Here is a 23030-nt window from a genome sequence, read left to right on the forward strand (position 1 = left end):
AAATCTTTCCCTCAATTTAATAATTCGTTCCCTCAATTTAATAAACCATTCCCTCAATTTAATAAATCTTTCCCTAAATTTAATAATTTGTTCCCTCAATTTAATAAATCTTTCCCTTAATTTAATAAACCATTCCCTCAATTTAATAAATCTTTCCCTCAATTTAATAAACCATTCCCTCAATTTAATAAATCTTTCCCTAAATTTAATAATTTGTTCCCTCAATTTAATACATCTTTCCCTCAATTTAATAAATCTTTCCCTCAATTTAATAAACCATTCCCTCAATTTAATAAATCTTTCCCTTAATTTAATAAACCTTTCCCTCAATTTAATAAATCTTTCCCTCAATTTAATAATTCGTTCCCTCAATTTAATAAACCATTCCCTCAATTTAATAAATCTTTCCCTAAATTTAATAATTTGTTCCCTCAATTTAATACATCTTTCCCTCAATTTAATAAACCATTCCCTCAATTTAATAAATCTTTCCCTAAATTTAATAATTTGTTCCCTCAATTTAATACATCTTTCCCTCAATTTAATAAATCTTTCCCTAAATTTAATAATTTGTTCCCTCAATTTAATAAACCATCCCCTTAATTTAATACACTATTCACACAATTTAATAAATCAGTTAAAAAACAGTTTAATAATTTAAGGGATAATATTTATAATCATATTTATTATTAATAAACCCGAGGGAGCGTTTTAATGGTTGTTCTGCTCGGTACGGTTCCGCGGGCGGGTTGAGCAGGTGCTGTTTCTGACCCCGCTCGGTCTGTGGGTGCGGGATGAGACTCGCTGTCTGTCTGATCGGGTCGGCACGTCTTACGATTCGTGATCAGGCTTGAAAACAACACGCGCTCGCCACCGACCCCCAGATTCTACACCCCCCCCCCCCCCCCCCGGAGTGCGCGTCACTAGTCTGGGCCGGCCCACGGTGCTGCAGAGCTAGCAGGCTAACATGCTAAAGTAGTTAGCTAGCCTTTTCACGTTATTTGGACCCTTTCGTCCAATTAACGTTTAAAACACACAGCAGGCAGACTGCAAAACCAGGTCGTTTCCACTTTATTCCAAATATAACGCAGTCTAGCCGTCGAAAGGTCGGATAAATGTGCAGACTGGAGGATTTCGGGGTCAATGTTGGGAATATCGGGAAGTTTGGACGCTAGCGCAGTTGCAAACTTCGGCGCTGCGGTTTTTAACGTTCCTGCTTCGTTAATTCTGTTATTCAGCAGCTCGGTTTGCTGTTAATCTGCCTAGAGGACGAATCTGCTGCCTGATAAAGCGCTTAATCCCCAGACTTTATCAAAAACAGCACGTTTTTTAACAGGCTCGCACTTTTGCTCGCTGCTAAGCTAGCTAGCTACTACTTCGGTACGCTAGCTGGCTAGCTTGGCTAGCCCTGAAGCTAAATGCTTCTCCCGAGAATGGACCTTTTGAGCCACCAACTTATGGATAAAATGAACAACAACATTGGAAGACTTCACTACGACTCGTATGATGGTAACTAAGCCTTCTAAATGTGGCCAGATGTCGAGGTTTGCTTAGGTCGAGCTGTGGGGTCGAGCTGTGGCAGCTCCTCTTGCTCTGTTGTGAGGAGGAATCTTCCTAAACTGAACTGATAAAAGTGTGTTTTTACACAAATATGCGGATTAAAATGCATGTCTGGACTCTATGATGTGTAGCCAGCTCTCTGTGAGGATTAGGAGATCGAGAGAAACCCATTCAGCATGTCTGTAATACAGGTTTTACTAATGTTTTGTAGTTTTACTAAATGTTTCCTACTAATAATATCAGATCTGCAGATCTATAAAACCAGTCTGATTAGCCTGGAGCTCATATCCTTACTGTACTTTTGAGTAGTCATGTTTTTTACCATTGATTTCCATGTAATCTTCCATGTCTATGTGTAATTATCAATGTATGTGTGTGTATATATATAATATAATATAATACACATACATTGTATATATACATACATACATTGTATTCACACACACACATACATATATATATATATATACATATATGTATGTATGTATATGTATGTATATATATTTATATGTTTTAGTGGTAGATATTGTAATCTCTCATGTCTACACTGTAATTCTGAATAGCAAGGTCTACAGGTCTACATATTTCTGGATCCACATGTTGATGTTGACTATGTATATTTAATTTCAGTTACTAAGAAATTGTGCCTAGTAATATCATCAAATCTGCAGATCTATAAAACCAGTCCAAGTAGCCAGGAGCTCATATCCTTACTGTACTTTTGAGTAGTCATGTTTTTTACCATTGATTTCCATGTAATCTTCCATGTCTATGTGTAATCGTCAATGTATGTGTGTGTATATATGTGCATATATATATATATATATATATATATATATATATAATATAATACACATGCATACATTTATTTATATATATATATATATAATGTTTTAGTGGTAGATATTGTAATCTCTCATATCTACACTGTAATTCTGAATAGCAAGGTCTACAGGTCTACATATTTCTGGATCCACATGTTGATGTTGACTATGTATATTTAATTTCAGTTACTAAGAAATGGTGTCTAGTAATATTATCAGATCTGCAGATCTATAAAACCAGTCCAAGTAGCCAGGAGCTCATATCCTTACTGTACTTTTGAGTAGTTTGTTTTTTACCATTGATTTCCATGTAATCTTCCATGTCTATGTGTAATCGTCAATGTATGTGTGTGTATATATATGTATATATGTGCATATATATACATATATATAATATAATATAATACACATACATTGTATATATACATACATACATTGTATACACACACACACACATATATGTGTGTGTGTTTTAGTAGTAGATATTGTAATCTCTCATATCTACACTGTAATTCTGAATAGCAAAAAGTCCAGGTCCACATATTTCTGGATCCACATGTTGATGTTGACTATGTATATTTAATTTCAGTTACTAAGAAATGGTGTCTAGTAATATCATCAGATCTGCAGATCTATAAAACCAGTCCAAGTAGCCAGGAGCTCATATCCTTACTGTACTTTTGAGTAGTCGTGTTTTTTACCATTGATTTCCATGTAATCTTTCATGTCCATCTTGTCTATTATGTATATTAATTATATTTATATATATGTATGTGTATACATACATACATACATTTATTTATATATATATAATGTATGTTTTAGTGGTAGATATTGTAATCTCTCATGTCTACACTGTAATTCTGAATAGCAAAAAGTCCAGGTCCACATATTTCTGGATCCACATGTTGATGTTGACTATACAAATGCAAAGCTCTAATTTAGTTTTCACTGGTGTGAATTATGTATATTTAGCTAATTTCAGTTACTAAGAAATGGTTCCTAGTTATAATATCTGATCTACCGGTCTATAAAAACCAGTCCAATTAGCCAGGACCCCATATCCTTTCTGTAGTTTTGAGTAGTCATGTGTTTTTTTTAATTTTTTTTATTGATTTAAAATCGATTTAATTTTTTTTAAATTGATTTAAAATTTGATTTTTAATTCCATGAGTATCTTGTCTATTATATATATTAATGTGTGTGTGGGTTTTTGTTTTGTAAAATATAATGTATTTATTTATTATTATTTTTATATTATATTGTATGTTTTAGTGGTAGATATTGTAATCTCTCATATCTACACTGTAATTCTGAATAGCAAAAAGTCCAGGTCTACATGTTGATGTTGACTATACAAATGCAAATCTCTAATTTATATATATTTAATTTCCGTTACTAAGAAATACTAGAATTTACAGATCTATAAAATCAAACTAGTCTGACTAGTCAGGCCCCCATATCCTTACTTTGAGTAGTCATAGTTTATCATTGATTTTTATATCAATCTTGTCTATTATATTTTTACAATTCAAAAAGTATTGTAATCCCACATATCTTTACTGTAAATATGATTATTAAACCAAAATATTGTCAGAAATATCAGGATATCTCTTATTTAGTTTTGACCAGTGTAAACAATGTATTTATAGTATGTAGTTTCAGATGTCTGAATGTAGTTTTAGTTCGGTTTCTGACTTGTAATAGCAATACAATTCTAAATAAGTAAAATGTCATTTTTAATAGTCAGAATTACAGTGTGGATATCTGTAATACTAATAGAACAAATGTCAGTTACTATGAAATGGTTCCTAGTAATAATATCAGATCTACAGATCTATAAAACCAGTCTGACTTGTCAGGACCCCATATCCTTACTGTACTTTTGAGACTTTTTAACCATTGCTTTTTATGGGATATCAGTCTCTCTTGTCTATTATTATATTTTTACGATTCAAGTATTGTTACCCCTGTATTGTAATATTTTTTTACTGTAATTCTGATTAGTAAAAAAGTCCAGGTCTGCATATTGAGAAATATTCACTGTACAAATGCAAATACAGAACATTTCTAATGTAGTTTTAAATAATTTGTTTAAGATATGCAGTTTCAGATGTCTAAATGTAGTTTTAGAGATCTACAGTTTGGTTTTTGACTAGTAATAATCATCAAATTAACGATAACTAAAAATGTCAGTTTAAATAGTCAGGATTATGGAGTAGATATCTGGAATTCTCTTTTTTACTAGTAAAAACATGGATATCCGTAAATTGGCTTTTTTGACTTAAGTCTAATAGGATAAAGTGATTTCAAGTAAATCAATGGTAATATAAGATTAGTCAGATTTACATTAATGATATGTCCTCTATTATTTCATTGTTGATTTCAGATTATTAGCAGACATGCATTACAGAGATCCTAAATTAGTTTTTACTTTTGTTTTAGATTTAGATTTAGATAATAACCATGCCATACCTTACTACAAATACTCTTTTATCTGTTCTTGTTATGGCCTAGCCTGTCAGAAGTCGTATGTCTAGTAAGTAAAAAAGACGTGGCACTTTTTATGTTCTCTGTAGTGTAAAAATAATGACCATTTTGTGTTTTGCTGTGTTTCCAGATGACTCAGGGGACTCCAGGATGCACGCTTTGTCCTCTTCAGTGGGAAGCAGCAGGACAGGAACACCTGTTAGTCCAGTTAAAAGAAAGTATGATGATGAACAAGTTGGAAACAGCCATGACTACGATAATGAACAAATGACAAAAATGAGTCGCCTTCTTACGTCCCATCTGTAAGTGGTCATTGCGGTTAGGATGTTTGCTTTGTTGGTTTACCTAGTTTTACCATTCAGGAGTACAGTGAGCCAAAACTCACTTGAATCACTGGTGGGGGTTCTCATACCAGTTTTGCTATTTTGCCTAGGAAAACACATTATTTAGTTTTGTGTACAATGGATGACAATGGAAAATACAGTTTTAGCAATAAAACTAAGTTTGATAGCTTCTTTTAATATTGACTTACTTTTCTAACATTCAGTTCAGTTTTATTTGTTGGTCAGGGTCCTGTCCAACATTTTTTTGCCTGGTAAAAGCATATTTACAAAAGATGCATTTTTTTTCTATAGCATGCAGCTAGAAAGGTTCTGAATTTTCTCATCTGCCTAAATGTGGTCAGATCTTCATCTAATTTGTGGAACTCCATACATAGAACCAAATTAAACGAATGATGTGAAAGCATTGTAGTTTTTAACTGTCATATCAAGCAAAATCGACCAACATTAAATATATTTGAACTTAATTGGGTTCTGCATTCCAACATGCACTATGTGGACAAAAGTGTTGGGACACCTCATTTATTGTTGCTTTTCTAAAGTCAAGGGTATTAAAATATTTTATTGTAATATTTTGTGTTGGAGTAATTGTCTTTACTGTCCAGAGAACAAGTCTTTCTTCTTGATTTTGGAGCGTTGCTGTGTGGGTTTGATTGTATTCAGCGACAGGAGAGTTAGTAAGGTTGGGATGTTGGATGAGCACCAACCACACAACTCATCCCGGAAGTGTTGTTGAGTCTTATTCTATTGGCAGTATTTCTTCACAGGGACTAGACAAGATGTGTGTGTGTGTGTGTTAGCACATCTGTGTCAGCAATGGGTGCAACCCAAAGTAGCTGAATGCATTCATTAGGAGGGGTGTCCGCAAACATTTGGACATATAATGTAAGAACCTCATTCTGAGGAACAACTGAGAAGCATAGGGGTTGGGGCTGCTTTGCTGCCTTGGGTCCATGAGGGCTTGCTATTTTTGATGGATTGAGTGTGGATTGAGTGATCTGATTATAATGTGATTGCAATCTAATCAAAGTGCACCCTGAGTGTGTTTATACCTGTCTTTTTTCATGGGGTCAGGTGAAATCTGAATGTGATCCAAAACCACATGTTAATCAGCTGAAAAGTGCAGTACAGTGTAAACCATTTCTATTTATTTATTAGCATATGTTATCTCAGAAATTCTATTTTTCTAGCATAATTACTAATTGATTCACAGCATGTATTGTTTTGCAAAATTACATGAAAGCACCCTTAATATATACTCGAAATTGAAATGTGGCACTGTGATAACTGTGTGCTTGCATTTACCTTTCTTTCCCTTCATGTTCACTTCAAGGGGAACTCCTTCCAACGGCGATAGCAGGCAAGAGCCTTGGAATCATTGCCACAACCCCTTTGAGCACGCTTCCTCCGCCATCAGTGGCCTCCATTTAAACCGCCTGTATCCTCCCTTTCCCGTTTTTGCAATGGAGCAGCCACTTGCTTTGACCAAAAACAGCATGGACACTGCAAGGTCCCCTCTTCTCTCACCAGTTGGTCCCACAGAACGTCAACAGGTGAGTATCCATAAATTACTGATGAATCTTGCTTGAATCCATTGTAAACATCGGCAGGATAAAAGGCAGACTAAATGATTGTCCTCTTAATGTGACCATCTCAGAATCGTCCATCTGTGATAACCTGTGCCCCTGCAAGCAACCGCACATGCAACCTCTCAAACTGTCACATGTCTCCGAATACATGTAACTCTGGAGTGACCAACATGAAAAGCAAGCCTAATGGTGAGTTTTCACCTAGAGTAATCACGGCAGCCCTAGTTGTCTCTTTATTATTATTATTATTATTATTATTATTATTGTTGTTGTTGTTGTTATTGTTGTTATTAATAATAATGAACCATCTTATGTGTTCAACGATGATAAGCTAAAGTTTTATGAAGCATGACAATAATTGAAGTATTCCTGAATGCCTATTTACCTCCAGCTAACACTGTCTGTGACCCTGTGATAGAAGAGCATTTCCGTCGCAGCCTAGGCAAGATCTACAAGGAGCCAGAGCCGGCCTCTAACTCCGTGTCCATCACGGGATCTGTGGATGATCACTTTGCTCAGGCATTGGGTGAGACCTGGCTGCAGATCAAGGCAAAGGGCAGTGGCTCCAGATCTCCTGAGTCTTCTTCATAAAGGCCAAGTCATCCCCAAAGAAGGTTTTTCCTGTGTTAAGGCTTTTTCATAGCAAGTCCAGGTGTTATTTTTGCATTTTCAAAAAAAATTACACTTCCACTTTTGTTATTTGTTGTTGTTTATTTTCTAAAATTGCAATGTTTAAGTGTTGTTATAGGCGTTCGATTTGTTTAAATACTTTAAATACTGCCCCTCTACTTCACTCACAATCGGGTGACTGTTAGAGAAATGTAGACGTACTGAGTCTGGGTTTTAACAAAACCCAGATACTGATCAGATTCCGTACTAGACCCACAGTTGGCCTTTGAATCTCAGTCCTGGTCCTGGAGTACCCTTTTCTCAAATTTGTACAATACTGATTAAAAAAATGCAGCTCAGCTGCAGTGCTTCTTGAAAAAAACATGCAAAATGAGCAAAAGAGAACAAAGAAAAATACAGAAAACTAAATAAAGCAATTAAAATAAAAAGTTGGTGTTAACGCAGAAAAAAAAGCATTAAAATCTTTAGGACTCCCAAAACCAGGACCGGTTTTGGAAATATTGGCCTGCGCTATAGAAAGTAGAGCTTTTTTTTTTTTAATGCTGTTAAAGTTACTTCTATACCTGTCTGTGTGCGAATCTCCAGGCAGGGTTAAGGAAATAGCTGTGAAAAACATAGTCTTCTGCTTGCAGCTTATTTCCCACAATCTGTTGAAGTAACAACCCTGATACAGAGTCTTCCATTATGCTCTGAAGATGTCCCCTGAATGCCTTTAGAACGTCAGAACGGGCCGTTGTTCAGGAATTAAATTTGCAGTTAGATCTTAAATGATCTCCTTGAAACCCAGATATGTTTCCAGAGGTGTCATTTCCAGTATATTAAAAATGTTCCACTCATTCACCAAGTCGATGAGTGGTGGAAACGTGCATATATTCTGAGTATCTCCTTCAGTAGACTGTCTGAGCCTTACTTTAATAAAAGAGGGTTATTATAACTTTTGGATGATGCCCATGGTTGCGTGTTAAACGTAAAAAGGAATTCATTCATTTTCCTCCAAGTCGTTGAGTTGTATTCTAGGAATGCTCCTAGAACGATACTGGAACCTCATACTTTCCATGTACATAAAATGTAGACACTGTGACAGAAAACACCTGGGTTACAGCGAAATACAGTATAACCTTTGTTTGTCGACAGTTACTAATGCAGTAAATAGTGAAGAATAAGCAGACATTGTTCGAGCAGTAGTCCACCATCATTTTAGTGCTCTGCTCTTCAGAAGTTCAGTAAATACGTCATCAGATAGATGTCTGAATATTAGTCAAATCTAAACATCTGCCCAACACTTCTCTTTTTATTTATTTTTTTTAAAAGCAATTATCTGCCGGTACAGTTATGAAACGATCCAAATTCCTATGTCAATCAATTATGTAGGTCTTCCTTATATTGCAGTCCAAAAAAAAAAAACATCTCAAGACATTAGATGTCCTACAAAGCCATCGCTATTAGTTTGTGTTATTAAACTAGACCTTCATGAAGTGTGCCGATATGTAACCGATATGTAACCTTAAACACTACAAGAAATTTAGTGGATTGATTGGTCGGCTGTTGTCATATGGTGTGATGGGAGTTGTGGCGTTAGAGCAGAGGTAAAATGTATAGAACATGGTGCAGAAGGTAAAGAGTTAAAACATGGATTTTCGAACAATAGATTTGTCAGCAGGGCGTGAACAATTTTGTGTGATATCTGGTGTCGGGGTCCTGTATCACTTGTATCACAGGAAAGTTGGTAATAGCTGATGGCACACGGTCTGAACGCACTATAAGGGTTGTTTTTTTTTTTTTTTAAGTGGGCCTACCAAAGCCTCAAATCTTCTACCTTTTGTGAAAATTTTGCTGAGTTTTATGTGGCACACGTTGATGACCTGTGATTTCTGTAAAATCTTTCTCCTTTAAAATCCGTTAGATGGGCAGTTTCACCACATGTTTTTGGAATGGGTGGTTTGGGAAATGGCAGATTCTGTCATTCTGGGATTGTCACATTGTCCTGTACTTTTTACTTTTTTTTTTTTTTTTAAACACCAAGCAGCAAAGTTTTTAAAAGTGGTGTTTAATAAGTTACCCCTCAAAACAAGCCGAAGCCATGCAGTGGCCATCCTCTTGGGATATGTGTTTTGCTCTTGCTAAGCAATCTAGAGCTTAGGACCATGCACATTTTCAAATCTTTGCCACGCAAAAACCTCCAAAGTATCTCAAAAGTGTGTCAGCTTTACAGGAGAAGGAAGATTGATATGTCAAAAGTGAAAATTGGCCAAAAATTAGATGCAAGGTTTTTGTGTGGCAGTGACGAAATACTCTAATACACAGTGACTAAAATCCTAAACACACTATTTGTACTTTGTAAAATCTTCTGCTTAAATGCATATTTCAGATAGCTGGTATCTATTACAGACACTATCTTATACTGTTCATTCTTAGATTCTGTTTATTTTTTATCAGTGACAGTTTTAGAAAGTCCTGCTGCTGGAACAGTATACTCAATATATTTTTATAACAAATCTTCTTTAGATATGTCGGCACCTAGCTTTGAAGCACAGCCTCTGGAAAGGCGTCTACATGCAGTATACATGGCTTGGATGATGATTTTTTTTTTTGTTTGTTTTATTATTATTATTTCACTCGCAAAACAACTGATGTTTAAAGCTTCTCTACCGGACTGAGGGCGGATTATTATGGTCTGTAGTACTATTCTCGTAACAATGCCAGTTATAGCTTTTCTTTACACTGCCATGATGTAATCTGTATGCAACTAGGCCTGTATTTAACAGCCTCTTTGGGATTATTATTATTATTATTTTATTGTATTTTTCTTTGGTGTGTAAAAGATGGCACACACGCCTTGCTTTACACTTAAAAATAAAGGTGCTACAAAGGGTTCTTTTGAGGTGTGTTTGAGAAAGGCAAATACAAATACAAGACTAGCCCTCCAGCGCTGGAGCTGTGCACCCCTGCCGTAGGACAACCATTTTTGGTTTCAAAAAGAACCACTTTTGTAACAGAGCTTAAAACTGAACCTTTTAATTGGTAAAGTACCTTTACATTGCCTTGTTTAAAACCTAAACTCACCGATCTCTCCTACTAAAATGGGTCTTAATTGATCCAATGGTTCTTCTTTGTGGATGCTAAAATGATTTGCCGTCTTTAAGGTGCTGTAAAGGGTTGTTTGAGCGATGCCAGAGAAAAAACATTTTTGTAAAAGATCTTTGCGAGTAGGAAGAACCTTTTAAATGTGCAAAGAACCTTTCCATTAACTTCCTTAAACATTTTAAAGGGTTCTTTTCTCACACATACACCTATTTTACGAAAATGGTTCTTTATTAAAACAATGTTTTTTGTGGCATCGCTCAAAGAACCCTTGTAGTACCTTAAAAACCCATGTTTCTGCAAAGTGTTGCTGTAGAAGAAGATCTGCGAGTATGAAGAACCTTTTAAACGTGCAAAGAACCTTTCCATTGACTTCCTGAAACGTTTAAATGGTTCTTCATACATGCATCTCTTATAATACGGTTCTGGTATGGTATAGCTCAGAGAACCCTTTGTAGCACTTTTATTATTAGGAGTGTAGGAGCAACACCTTGCCTTTTCCCCCCGTTTCTAAAATCTAAAAAATGAGGTGGTGAGCAGAACCTGAACGTGGAAGACGTATCCATGCCTTGAGTTCCAGCAAAACTCAGAATTTTCAGTCCTTCTCTTGTCGTTGATTAATTTTCACTTTCTAATTAAAGTACTGTTCTGAGTCTTGTTAAACGCCTCCACTATTAGTTGATCTGGTCATCGACCAGCACCAGAACTTTCAGCCTTTTTGAGGCTGAGGCCGCTTATGTGGCCTTAACATGTAAATGAGAGAATTTGACATGTAGCTTGACTCGCCAAAGCTAATTTTAATTCCATTGTTTCTTGTGTTTTCTGATTTTCTTTTCTTTTTGGTAGCAAATAATTCAAATTCAGATGTTTCTTCTTTTAATATAAAATGACCATCGTTACGCAGTGCGTGATGAATGACCAGTTTTTTTTTTCTTCCTTTTTGACATATAAATACACTTCACTGTATCTACCTATTTAATATCGTTACTCGTTTCGCATGCCTTTCTCTCTCTTACTCTCTCCATCATTTGTTTTCTTCTAAAAAAAAGTTGATCTTTTTTCTCTGAGCACCTGTCAAAGGTCAGTTGACTGCCAAAATAGTTTGGTCAGAAGTATGAAGAATATTAGTTGACTCTCTTATTTGTTTGTTTTGTCTTTTCGGTGATTTTGAGGACGCTTCTGAATCACGTTGACATGGTTTGTCCCACGTGGAAGTGGTTGAAATGGCAGAGGCTGCGTCCTCGCTTTTTAAGAGTTCTGTTAAGAAGAAATAGTCTGAATATTATAGCTAGTCTATATGTAACTCTTATTTACTGTTTTGCTTTATTTTTTTCTTACAAGTGCCACTTTTATATTCATTAAACTTAAAGAAAAATAAATAAAAGGATCTTTTAACAAACGTTCTGGTGGTCTGTTGTCTTCTGATTGGAGGTGAAGACTAGCTTGTACAGCTGAGGATAGGTTGTATCTGTGTGCCTGTTTAATGTTCTGGACCATCTTAACTCTGAGTGATCATGGATGTGGATTAAACTGAGGCTGTGTCCAAATATTTTACCGTAACCTCCTCTCTGGTCTGCCTGTTCATGGTGTCGGATCGCGCTGACCAAGCTATGAAGCCACATGGCAACCAAATCAATGCAAAATTATGGACAGGATGTTTTTGTGTCAACTATTTGTGACCGTTCTTGGTCTAAACCGCAATGTAAAATAGTGTTTTAGCAGTAAAAACTAGTTTTACTAGATCTAGGCTTAATCTAGATCTGGAACCACAGCCATTCACCTTTGAAGATGTTCGATTTACACACTTCAAAAGTTTGGGATCACTGTTTGCAATAATATAGAACCAGTATAGGGACTGACTGGTATACAATTATATCAAATGGACCATTCCTTTTCAGCATACCTCAAAGCTAATTTCCTAACAAAATCCACTATGTCCAAATGTATGTGGACACCCCTTTTAATAAACTACACCCATTGCTAAGACAGATGGGCACACAAACACACAGCTTGTCTTAGGACTCTATTTTATAAACTTGAACACTACTGGCACCATGCCTAATACCAGGTGTGGGCTGGAGGGGTATAAAGCCCTCAGTATTGAGCTGTGGCACTGGGATTAGTTGGGGAGTTTGGGATGAGCTGATCTGGTGGTCATTCAACATCCTGACCTCACGCGTAACACTTTTGTTGATGAAGTGTTTCTCTGGACAGTAGAGCAGCATAAATTCATCTCTTACAATTCATGCTCTTGATTTTAGAATAAACAATGAAAGAGCCGCTGTCCTAATACTCTAATACCCAATAGTCCATATTGTTTATGTATTAATAAGGTATATTATTTACCATTAAACAGCGGTATTCCTTAGCATCTCATTTCTCATTTACTTCAGTACCTGGAGAGCTGTCCACAAAAACATAGTGGCATGTATCGCCACAAATCCTGCCCTTTTTAAAGTTTTAAGTTAATTAATTCTTTTTAATTGTGGTTTTGGAGTCTGGTAGCTAGTCACCACCACTAAAATAAGAGCTGGATCAAAGAAGTGACATGGGTTAGGGTTCTTGAAGGCATCTCCGCCTTCAGGGTGATTCTTAAGTGGTTGAAAAAAACGAGCATCACACCGGACACTCACTCTCACTCTACCAGTTAAGATGCTCTTAATGAGGCTGGGGTCTCATTATTCCAAATTGTAGCGTCCTTAAAAGGCCACTAGGGGGCAACATGAGTCCACGTTCAGCAGGCTCCTGAAAGATCAAACAAAGAAATATGCCACATCACCCAAGGCTTCTTTATGAATTTATCAACATCCTCTTCTTTTATCTCCATAAATAGCATAAAGTTTCCATCTGCTTTTGGAAGTCTGTGCGATGCAGTGGAAGCACAGTGTTGCATAAAGGTGTGTGGAGTCCAATTTCCCCCAATATATTTCCGCTCGCAGCATCAGAGGAACAGGAGAAGGCCTAAATATACGCTGTATATTTAACATTTCATCCAGTTGGTTTTTCTTTTTATTCCCTAGGTTGGGAGAGAAGCTCTGAACCCATAAAAAGGGACCTCAGGCTCCGTGAGATTAAGCTGAGGCACAACACAACGGCCTGCTCTATGACAAGCCTTCCGCAGGAGGATTATGGAGTGGATTTCCTCATTTTCTTGCCTCTGGAGAAGCGAGTGGAGCACGAAGGTGGTTTTTCAGGATGGCGTCGGCACTCGTCTGCAGAGGACGCGGAGGCGACAAATCGGCCAGGCCTCTAGTTTAGTATACATGGGCCTTAAGGAGCATGACATTGCATCTGCTGCTGCAGTAGAGCATTGGATGTTTGGAGATCGTGAATGGATCTTCCTTCATATTTGGAAGAACAATGGTTTCCCCTCGTCCGGTTGCGTAACAGTCAGTAGTTTACGTGAGGATATACAGGGAATGAAGCGTGTGCAGATGCTGGACGTTTGTACATGCTGCAAAAGGGCTGATGTGAACCTCGTAATTTCCATAATAATTCCAGAGTTGTTCCCTCTACAATCGGAAAGGGGTGAGGCTGCTCTGCGCCATCTCCGTTTTTTAGGGGGCGAAGCATCACCGGATTTCCATAATTGCTTGTAGATTATTTGAGCTTTATCCATCCCTCATGAGCAGCTCCCCTCAGAAGAGGATGTGTGTTCGTCCTCCGGGGGGGTAAGGCAACACTAAAATAGATCCTATAAGCAAGCGAGGAAGATGCACACGCACAAGGCCGTGGCCGTGGTGCCCCGAGGCGGACTTGAGTCATGCTGGCAAGATCATGCTCCCTGGGCTGACAGCTTACCGTGCCCTATTGTTGAGCACGTCATTTCCACAGCAAGCAGCGGTCACTACATTTGAACAAAGCGAAGGAGAAAACCGTGATTCGTGAGGCCTTTCTTCAATAACTGGCACAAGAAAGCCTGGTGAGGTCCAGAAGGCTGACCTGTCGAGGATAAAGTGGCCGGAGCTTGGAGATTCATTCATTGTGTCAGCTCCACTGCTGGCAATGGCATAACCTCTGTGAGAAAAGAGGAGACAACGCGGTCACTCCCCATCACGGTCTACCCACGAACAGAAACTGAACCTGTCAGGCCGTCTCAGTGTCAGCCTGCCTTTCAGCATGAGTCTCTGCCTATTGGTCATCCTCCTTCTCTCCTTCTATCCCCTCTGCAAGTTGCTTTAGCCCAGCTAAGGCTCTCTTCTTCAGCCCACTTTTGTGGCCCTAACGCTCTTTGAAATAACAGAGATACCAAAAGGGATGCTTTGGAGAGATGCAATACAAGAACCCATTCCCTAAAGAACCTTATAGTGGACCTTACAGTTTTGGAAATGACCAAATATTATATTTTTATTAATATAATATTTGGTATATAAATAAAGAAATTGTATATAAATACATTTATATTAATACATTTGATGTATATATAAAAAAAATTAATATTACAAATAAATATTATAAATAAAAATATTTTATTATAAAAAGAAAACAAATAATAGTTCTAATTATTATTATTATTATTATTATTATTATTGCTATTATTTTTTTATTATTATTGTTACTTTATTGATGTATTTTTTCATTAAAATGTAGAGGTTCCATATAATAATAACTATTATTATTATTTAGAAAATAAAAAAATAAGAAGTTCCATATAATAATAATACTTTTTACAATATATTATTATATACTTAATATATAATAAAAATATTATTGTTATTATTATTAAGAATAATTTTATAATTGTTTCTGTATTCTGTTTTTTGTTTGTTTTTATTTTTACAAGAACTACAAGAATTTCCTTCAGGTCCATTTTGTTGGATAATTTTACTGAAGCAGTCATGCTTACACAGCCAATGTCTAACCCCTCTTTATCCCTTACTGTGCCTTTAAGATTGATCTGATTGATCTTATGTAAATGACCTATGCTTTGATTGGCAGCCTTGTATTGTACCTTCAAAAAGGATTCAGTGCTCAAAACACTCCTTCAGTGTGAGTGGGTGGGGCTAAATTGTTGAATTGGCAGATCAGCTGCGTGTAAATACTTAGATTGTTTTGTGACATCACAAAAACAGTGAGTTTAAGATCGGCTTCATTTGTACTGTTGTTTCAACACAATCTCACCAAAAAAAAAAAAAAACGTCCATATGGGTCGATTTGTGCAGTCCTAAATACAATCGAATTGGTCGGGTCTGTACTCGAAGAACAGCTGAAAAATCAGCGCTGACTGATAATATTGATGAAATGTTTGGAGCTTGTGAAAGAGATCAGGCTGGTAGTCTGCTGATAGACGGGTGAAAACAATGGTTGCATGAGTTCTTCTATTTTACAAAAGCTGGGAAAATTAAAAATTCTAAATATTGGCTCTTTAAGGACATAGCTCTACATCTTCATGGTGTTTATTAGGAGAGAAACAGGTTATGGAACCACAGCACCAAACAAAGAACTGTAGAACTGCATAATGAATCTTCTCAAAGTTACATAGTTCTTCTCCATGGTGCTAAAAAATGGTTCTTTGTTGGGGTACTATATAGACACTTTAAATTGCATGCAACAGCAGTGTAATGACTGGTATTAGTTGTATGTATTTGTTACATTTACATTTAAGACATTTAGCAGAAGCTCTTCTCCAGAGTGACTTACAAAAGTTCTTTACTATTTACCCAAGAAAAATCTCTGCTTGTTCGGACACCCAGGGGAAGCTCGTTCCACCACTTCGGTGCAGGACAGTAAAAAGTCTGGACGCTTGTCTTCCGTGGATCTTGAAGGATGGTGGGTCGAGCCGAGCCGTACTTGAAGCTGGAAGGGCTCTCTGTGCAGATCAGCTTTTGACCATCGCTATCAAGTACGGAGGGGCTGGCTGGTCCAGTCTTGGCTTTGTAGACCAGAGTCAGGGGTGTGAATCTGATGACCTGGGCAGCAGCTACAGGAAGCCAGTGAAGAGAGAACGCAGCAGTGGAGAGACATGGCTGAAATTAGGAACGCTGAACACGACCCGACCCGTGCCGCTGCATTCTGGATAAGTTGCAAGGGTCTGATGGTGCGCAGAGGGAGATCAGCCAGAAGAGAGCTGCAGTAGTCAAGTCTGGAAGTGACGAGAGACTGAACGAGCACCTGGGCGACTCTCTAGAGAGGAAGGGTTGAATTCTCCGGATGTTGTACAGATGAATTACAGTCATACAGTATGTGTAATTCACATGTTCATCAACTGCAGTTTTGCATATTGTAATTAGCTACCTCAATAGCTGTATCAGCTATTATCATTTTCTCTCTTATATAGTTATACATGCATAATAAGATGATGGTATTTATATTTATAGGGACTATTGTCCTTCTTTTACAGCTATTAAGATACAGTTGTCTAATTAAACGAGTCGGCACACCTGTAATTCCACATAATCCACCTGGAACAATAAACACATCACCTGTTATTACAACGTCAGTAATAATACATAACTACACAGTTATTACAGACACTTATCTGAGGCCTATATAAGACCACCTCTTCTAATGAATGCATTCAGCTACTTGAAGTTTCACCCATTGCTGACACAGATGTGCAAATGCACACACACATACAGCTTGTCTAGTCCCTGCAGAAAAATACTGCCAATAGAATCGGACTCTCTGGAACAGATAAACATGAGCCTATTGCCCCCATGCTTAATGCCAGACGTGGGCTAGTAGAGGGGTCTAAAGCCTCCCAGCAGTATTGAGCTGTGGAGCAGTGGAAGAACTGTGTTCTCTGGAATGATGGATGGAGGATGGGATGGACTTTTGGGATGAGCTGGGAATTTGAGGATGATGAGGTGGGGTGGTGATCATCCAACATCCTGACCTCACTGACACGCTTGTGTTCTGAATGCAATCAAATCCTCACAGCAATGCTCCTCTAGAAGCATTGAGAAACTCTTTTTAATACACTTGACTAGACAGAAGAAACACTGAATGAGCAGGTGTCCAAATACTTTTGTCCGTATGGTGTATTTTGGACTCCTGTTTCTCCAGTAGCAAACCTGAGCTACCCTGAATTAGCCTGCCGTGAAAAACACATGGCCTTAATCCTGTAGAAATGGGAGGCTGCATAAAGAGCGTTAGAGGAGCTGTTCTGTTTTCCGAGGCTTCTTTGCGTCCTTTTGTGCATTTTTTTTTATTTCAGCAGCTTATATTGTGTTGTGAGGAGGAAGCACTCTAGCATGCACACTTATGACCTAGATAGTTTGCTCATTTCCATAAGAGCGCAGCACGGAACGGGATTCGAGCTCCTAGCAGTTGCCTTACAAGCTGACATGTTACTTATTTTGTCCATTATACGCTTTCATTGCCTTCTCATGACTGGGTTTAGGTTTGCCTCATGCTGCCCTCACGCTTTGGGAACTTCTCGCACCGAAGCATCACTTCACCTCAGTTTGAGCGTGTAAGCATCTACAGACTTGCAGACATACATGCTGTTGTTCAAAAGTTTGGAGTCTCATGTCATATTCAGCCCTTGTTATTTATATTGAGTGATTATTAATTACACAGTGTGGATTTTAATGTTACCTCGCAGGTGGTGTTAGATGTTTACAGCCTTGAGACTTGAGCACTTTTATCACAGGATGTGGATGTTATACCACAGTTGGCTCAGACCTCGCAATATCATTGGCTGAAAGGCTTTATATGAGTGGCAATTTCTGTAAGCATTACAAAGTAAGCATTTACAATTACGTTCTTGAGTTTCACAGTCATGGTTGACTTTAGTAAAGAATCCCTGAACAAATCTTAAAGAACTCTTGAAGAACCATCAAAGAACTCTTTGAAGAGTGTCTAGTTTAGCAATATTTATAATACAGATGATATAGAAGTTCTGGTATGTGCAGTTCCATTTGTGATCCAGAACAGATCATCCAACACCAGTACCAGACCTCACTGAAGCTCTCATGCTGAAAGCAAGCAAAGATTCTTCAAGAGTTCTTCAAGGGTTCTTTGAGTTGTGGTTCTACACAATATGGGACCATTGCCTTTATTAAAAAAACATTGAGGAACTAATCATCCAACACCAGTACAGGACCTCACTGATGCTCTTGTGTGGAATGTAATCAAAGATTCTTAAAGATTAAAAGCTTGTCATGGTTCTACACAACATGGAACCATTGGGCTAACTAAAAAAAACCTTGAGCAGTTCTTGAAGAACCTTTTTAAGAGTGTCTGGTGTAGCAGTATAGAAGTATAGAAGTTTTATATTGAATGCCATGTGCAATCTCGTACTCATCCTCCTATATCAGTACCTGATGCTCTTGTGCTGAGTGCAATCAAATGTTCCTCAGGGGTTATTCGAGTGGCATGGCATTACATTTGAAGAACTCTTGAAGAACCTTTAAAGAACCCTGATGAAATAGAAGTTCTGGCATGTGCGGTTCCATTTGTGATCCAGAACAGATCATCCAACATCAGTAGCCGACCTCACTGATGCTCTCATGCTAAATGCCATCAAAGATTCTTCCAAAGTTATTCAAAGGTTCTTTGAGTTGTCGTGGTTTTATTGTATTCTTCTATAATAAAACATGAGCCAGCGCCCTTATTAAAGAACCCTTGAAGAAGTATATAAAACCATTGCTTTAACTAAAGAACCTTTAAAGAACCCTTGAAGAAGTATATAAAACCATTGCTTTAACTAAAGAACCTTTAAAGAACTCTTGAAGAACCCTTAAAGAACCCTTTTTAAGAGTGTCTGGTTTAGAAATATTTGTAATACAGACAGTATAGAACTTTTACTATGTGGAGAGCCATTTGTGATCCAGAGGAGGTCACCCAACATCAGAACCCGACCTCACTGATGCTCTTGTACTGAATGCAATCAAATGTTCTTCAAGAGTTCTTCAAGGATTGTTCGAGTTGTCATAGTACCATTCTATAGCATGGTACTATAGCATATAGAACGATTGGCCTTTCTGAAGAAACCTTGAAGACCCCCTTTTTAAGATCCAGTACTGATTATTTAACGTCAGCACCTGACCTCAGTGATTGACTGTTGACCTAAATGCAGTCAAATCCTCACTGCAATGTTCCAGCGTCTAGTGGCTCAGCCATCATACTCCGGTTGTGCTGATCCCTGCGAATTGCCCAGATATGGGAATCTCGACTGCATCATTTCTGGTAGTGGGGGACTGCATTCGTGCTCTCCCTTGATCATTTTTGGGGCAGTGGTTGCTCAGTGGTTAGAGCTCCGAGCTATTGATGACAGGGTTGTGGGTTCGATACCCAGGCTTGGCCACCCAAGCTGCCACTGTTGGGCCCTTGAGCAAGACCTTTCACCCTCTCTGCTCCCCGGGTGCTGGAGTTAGCTGCCCACCGCTCTGGGGGTGTGTGTGCTTACTGCCTCTAGTTCACTAGTGTGTGTGTGTTCACTACCACAGATGGGTCAAATGCGGAGACATTTCGCAGTACAGGGAAACACTCTCTATTAATACACATGATTTCAGAAATATGAAACTCTAGAACTGCTTTCGTATGAAGATGCTTCAGTGTGTCCGGCAGTGCCCCTCTCCGAAAAGCCAAGCGCCTTCAGCTGAAGCAATCAGACGGGCAGAGCGGAGGCAGACAAATGTTGCACCGTCACTAAGAGCCGTCCTCATGTCTCATTATCAGCCTTGTTAGGCGAGACATTAAGCATTGCTCGGCCGAGCAGCCTTAATAAGGGAAGTGACACAGCGCCAATATGAGCAGCACTGTTTCTCCTCTCACATCCCTCCATCTTCGCCCTGCCTTCCCCGTCCCGCTCCTTTTGGCAGTCACACATTCAGGCATGTGTGTTAAAGACGTTACATAATCCCCGTCATTCAGCGCGTGGCTCATCAAAGGCACGTCCCGCTCAGCAGACACTCACTCCGTTCCCTGGCTTCCGCCGCTCTCCTCTTTCTTTCTGGTTCCTTCTATTCATTCATTCCCACTGCTGTTCTTCCCCACACCTGCTGAGCTGCTTTTTCATGAAAAGGTGCACAATTGCTCCAGACCTCAACATTATGGAAAATGTCATTTTTTGCATGCAATCCAAACAGTATCGCTGTCCAAAAAACAGCCATGTAGCTTCTTTATTTTTTATTTCTCTATAGAAATTGAGCACAGCAGCTGCTCTTTACACTATATGAACATTCCAGGGGTGAATTGGCCAATAGAAATGCTCCAAAATAGCTCCTTTGTACATAATTTGATTTGAAGTATTATGACAAAAGTATTGGGACGCCTGCTGTGTTTCTCAGTGTTTCTTCTAAAAATCAAGGATATTAAAAAATAATTTCTCCTGCATTTGTTGGAGTAACTGTCTCTTCTGACCTGAGAAGAAGAAGGCTTTCTACTAGATTTTGGAGAAGCATTGCTGTGAGGATTTGATTGCATTTAGCAACAAGAGCATTTAGTAGTGAGGTCAGGATCTTGGACGATCACCACTCCGCCTCATCATCCCCAATTCCTTCAAAACTCATCCCAAAAAGTATTGGCGCACCAACCATCCATCATTCCAGAGAACACAGTTCTGCTGCTCAACGCTGGGGGGCTTTGCGACCTGGCATTAGGCAGCATGGTGCCAACAGGTTCATCTGCACATCTGTGTCAGCAATGGGAGCAACTTAAAGTAACTGAAGGTGTTCATTTATAGAGGTGTCCACAAACATTTGGACATATAGTTTAATGAGGCATCATGGAGCAAAAGAAGGAGATATGAGTCCTGAGCTTAACCCTATTGAGATGCTGCAGCATGGACAGCATCCCAGAGATTCTGCAGGGGTTCACTTACTTTTTCTAGCCTGCACTGTGGATGTTTACTTAGTGTGCTCAATCTTATTCATGAATGGTACAACCCTTCTTGTGATTGTAGGTATGTGAGGTAGATGATCGGACAGAATTATTAGTAATCAATACAGACATCTAGGTACCTCCAAAGCGTCCACTTACTTTCTGCAGCTGTATGTTTTTTAATAGGTTTTCTATTCTACTGCTAAGCGTAGAGACGTGCAGTAGGTTGCTGGCCATGGACTGTACGCAACACACTGCAGAGACTAGGCTGAAACGCGCTGGAGTGTTCCTGTGAGAAGTACAGTGTAATCGGATGAAATTTCGGATCCTGTAGAGCGTGCATGGTTGTGTGATGGAACATTAATAGAAATGAATTAGAATTGCATCTGATGACCCTTTTTAAAGCATCCTCTAAATAATAGATGGGCAAAATAGAAGCCCTTACTATTCGTCCCTCTACATATTGATGAATACAAACAGCTCAGCAAAGCTGAGTCCTCTCATCCTGCTTCTTCACATTTTCATCATCTCAGAGCGAGCGAGAGAGAGAGAGAGAGAGAGAGAGAGGCAAAGAGAATGAGAGCTGGCTTCAAACAAAAGGAAAAAGGCTCTGCCGTGTCCAGAGGCACGTGAGGATTGAAATAATGAGCTTGTGCTGTGCAATATTACCCCCGCAGCCAAATTAACCCAGCAGATTTTTTTTCCCCTGTGTTTTTTCGGAGACTTTTCAGAGCCGCGGAGGATTCAGGAGGACAAAGAAATGACAGAAAGGTGGAAGAAAGGAGAATCTACAATATGGGAACGTTTCCGAATGAATTAGCCAATAGAAACACTCTAAAATGACTTAAACTCTTTTTACATTGACTTCCGTTAAAAGATTTGGTTCACTAAATGGACAAAAGTAATGGGACACCTGCTCATTCATTGTTTTTAAGGGTAATTAAAAGAGTTGATTCTGCCTTTGTTGGAGTAACTGTCTCTACTGTCCAGAGAAGAAGGCTTTCTACTAGATTTTGGAGGAACCCTGCTGTGAGGATTTGATTGAGCTCGTCACCTTGCTCCAAAGCAGCAAAAGAGCATAAGAGATGTAGGCATCAAACACAATGCTGCCAGTTCTGATCAATTTCAATGAATATATATTAATATATAAATAAATACAAGAAAACAGTACATGATTTGATGTGTTCGTATAACTATTCCAGGTGGTTGCTCTGGTACACTAGGTGATCACATTTGTTCCTATGTGAACAGTTTTTTGTTGATATAGTGCTGGACTATTTGTTTATTCATTAGGAAATACATACAAAGGGCAGCTGACATTTCAATTGGAAATTTAATGGGATTCAATGATGGAATTATTATTATTTTTGACAGATATAAAATAAACACAAAATCAAATTTACAGCAGAAGACTGTTTACAGCCCTACTTACATTTTAGTGGAAGTCAATGTAAAAAGCATATTGTTATCATTTTTATTATTATTATAACTATTATTATTATTATATAGTCATTTTGGAGCATTTCTATTGGTTATAAAAATGCCTTTTTATTTAATTGTAAAAAATGACAGGAACTATCAAATTATATAAAAAAAATAAATTTATTTATTTATTTTTATTTATTTTGCATAACAGTGATATATATATATATATATATATATATATATATATATATATATATATATTTTTTTTTTTTTTTTTTTTAGTATACTTTTTTTTTTTTACAAAGCAGTGTAAATGTAAAAAT

The 23030-nt window shown here is 37.9% G+C and overlaps 1 protein-coding gene across 4 annotated transcripts; it reads left to right on the forward strand.

Annotated features, from left to right (window-relative positions):
• Window positions 1–965: 965 nt before the first annotated feature.
• On the forward strand, window positions 966–11915 carry vgll4a (vestigial-like family member 4a). 4 transcript variants are annotated; one of them, XM_072696902.1, is made up of 5 exons: window positions 966–1509; window positions 5005–5176; window positions 6549–6768; window positions 6873–6993; window positions 7196–11915. In XM_072696902.1, the coding sequence occupies exons 1-5, from the start codon at window positions 1419–1421 to the stop codon at window positions 7393–7395; spliced, it is 804 nt and encodes a 267-aa protein (XP_072553003.1). In that variant the 5' UTR covers window positions 966–1418; the 3' UTR covers window positions 7396–11915. The 4 variants fall into 4 exon arrangements, with proteins under 4 accessions (XP_072553003.1, XP_072553004.1, XP_072553005.1 ...); XM_072696903.1 differs by having other exon boundaries at window positions 7223–11915; XM_072696904.1 differs by having other exon boundaries at window positions 7226–11915.
• The last annotated feature ends 11115 nt before the right edge of the window (window positions 11916–23030 follow it).

Source organism: Salminus brasiliensis, chromosome 14, assembly GCF_030463535.1.
Source record: "Salminus brasiliensis chromosome 14, fSalBra1.hap2, whole genome shotgun sequence".
Lineage (NCBI taxonomy): Eukaryota > Metazoa > Chordata > Actinopteri > Characiformes > Bryconidae > Salminus > Salminus brasiliensis.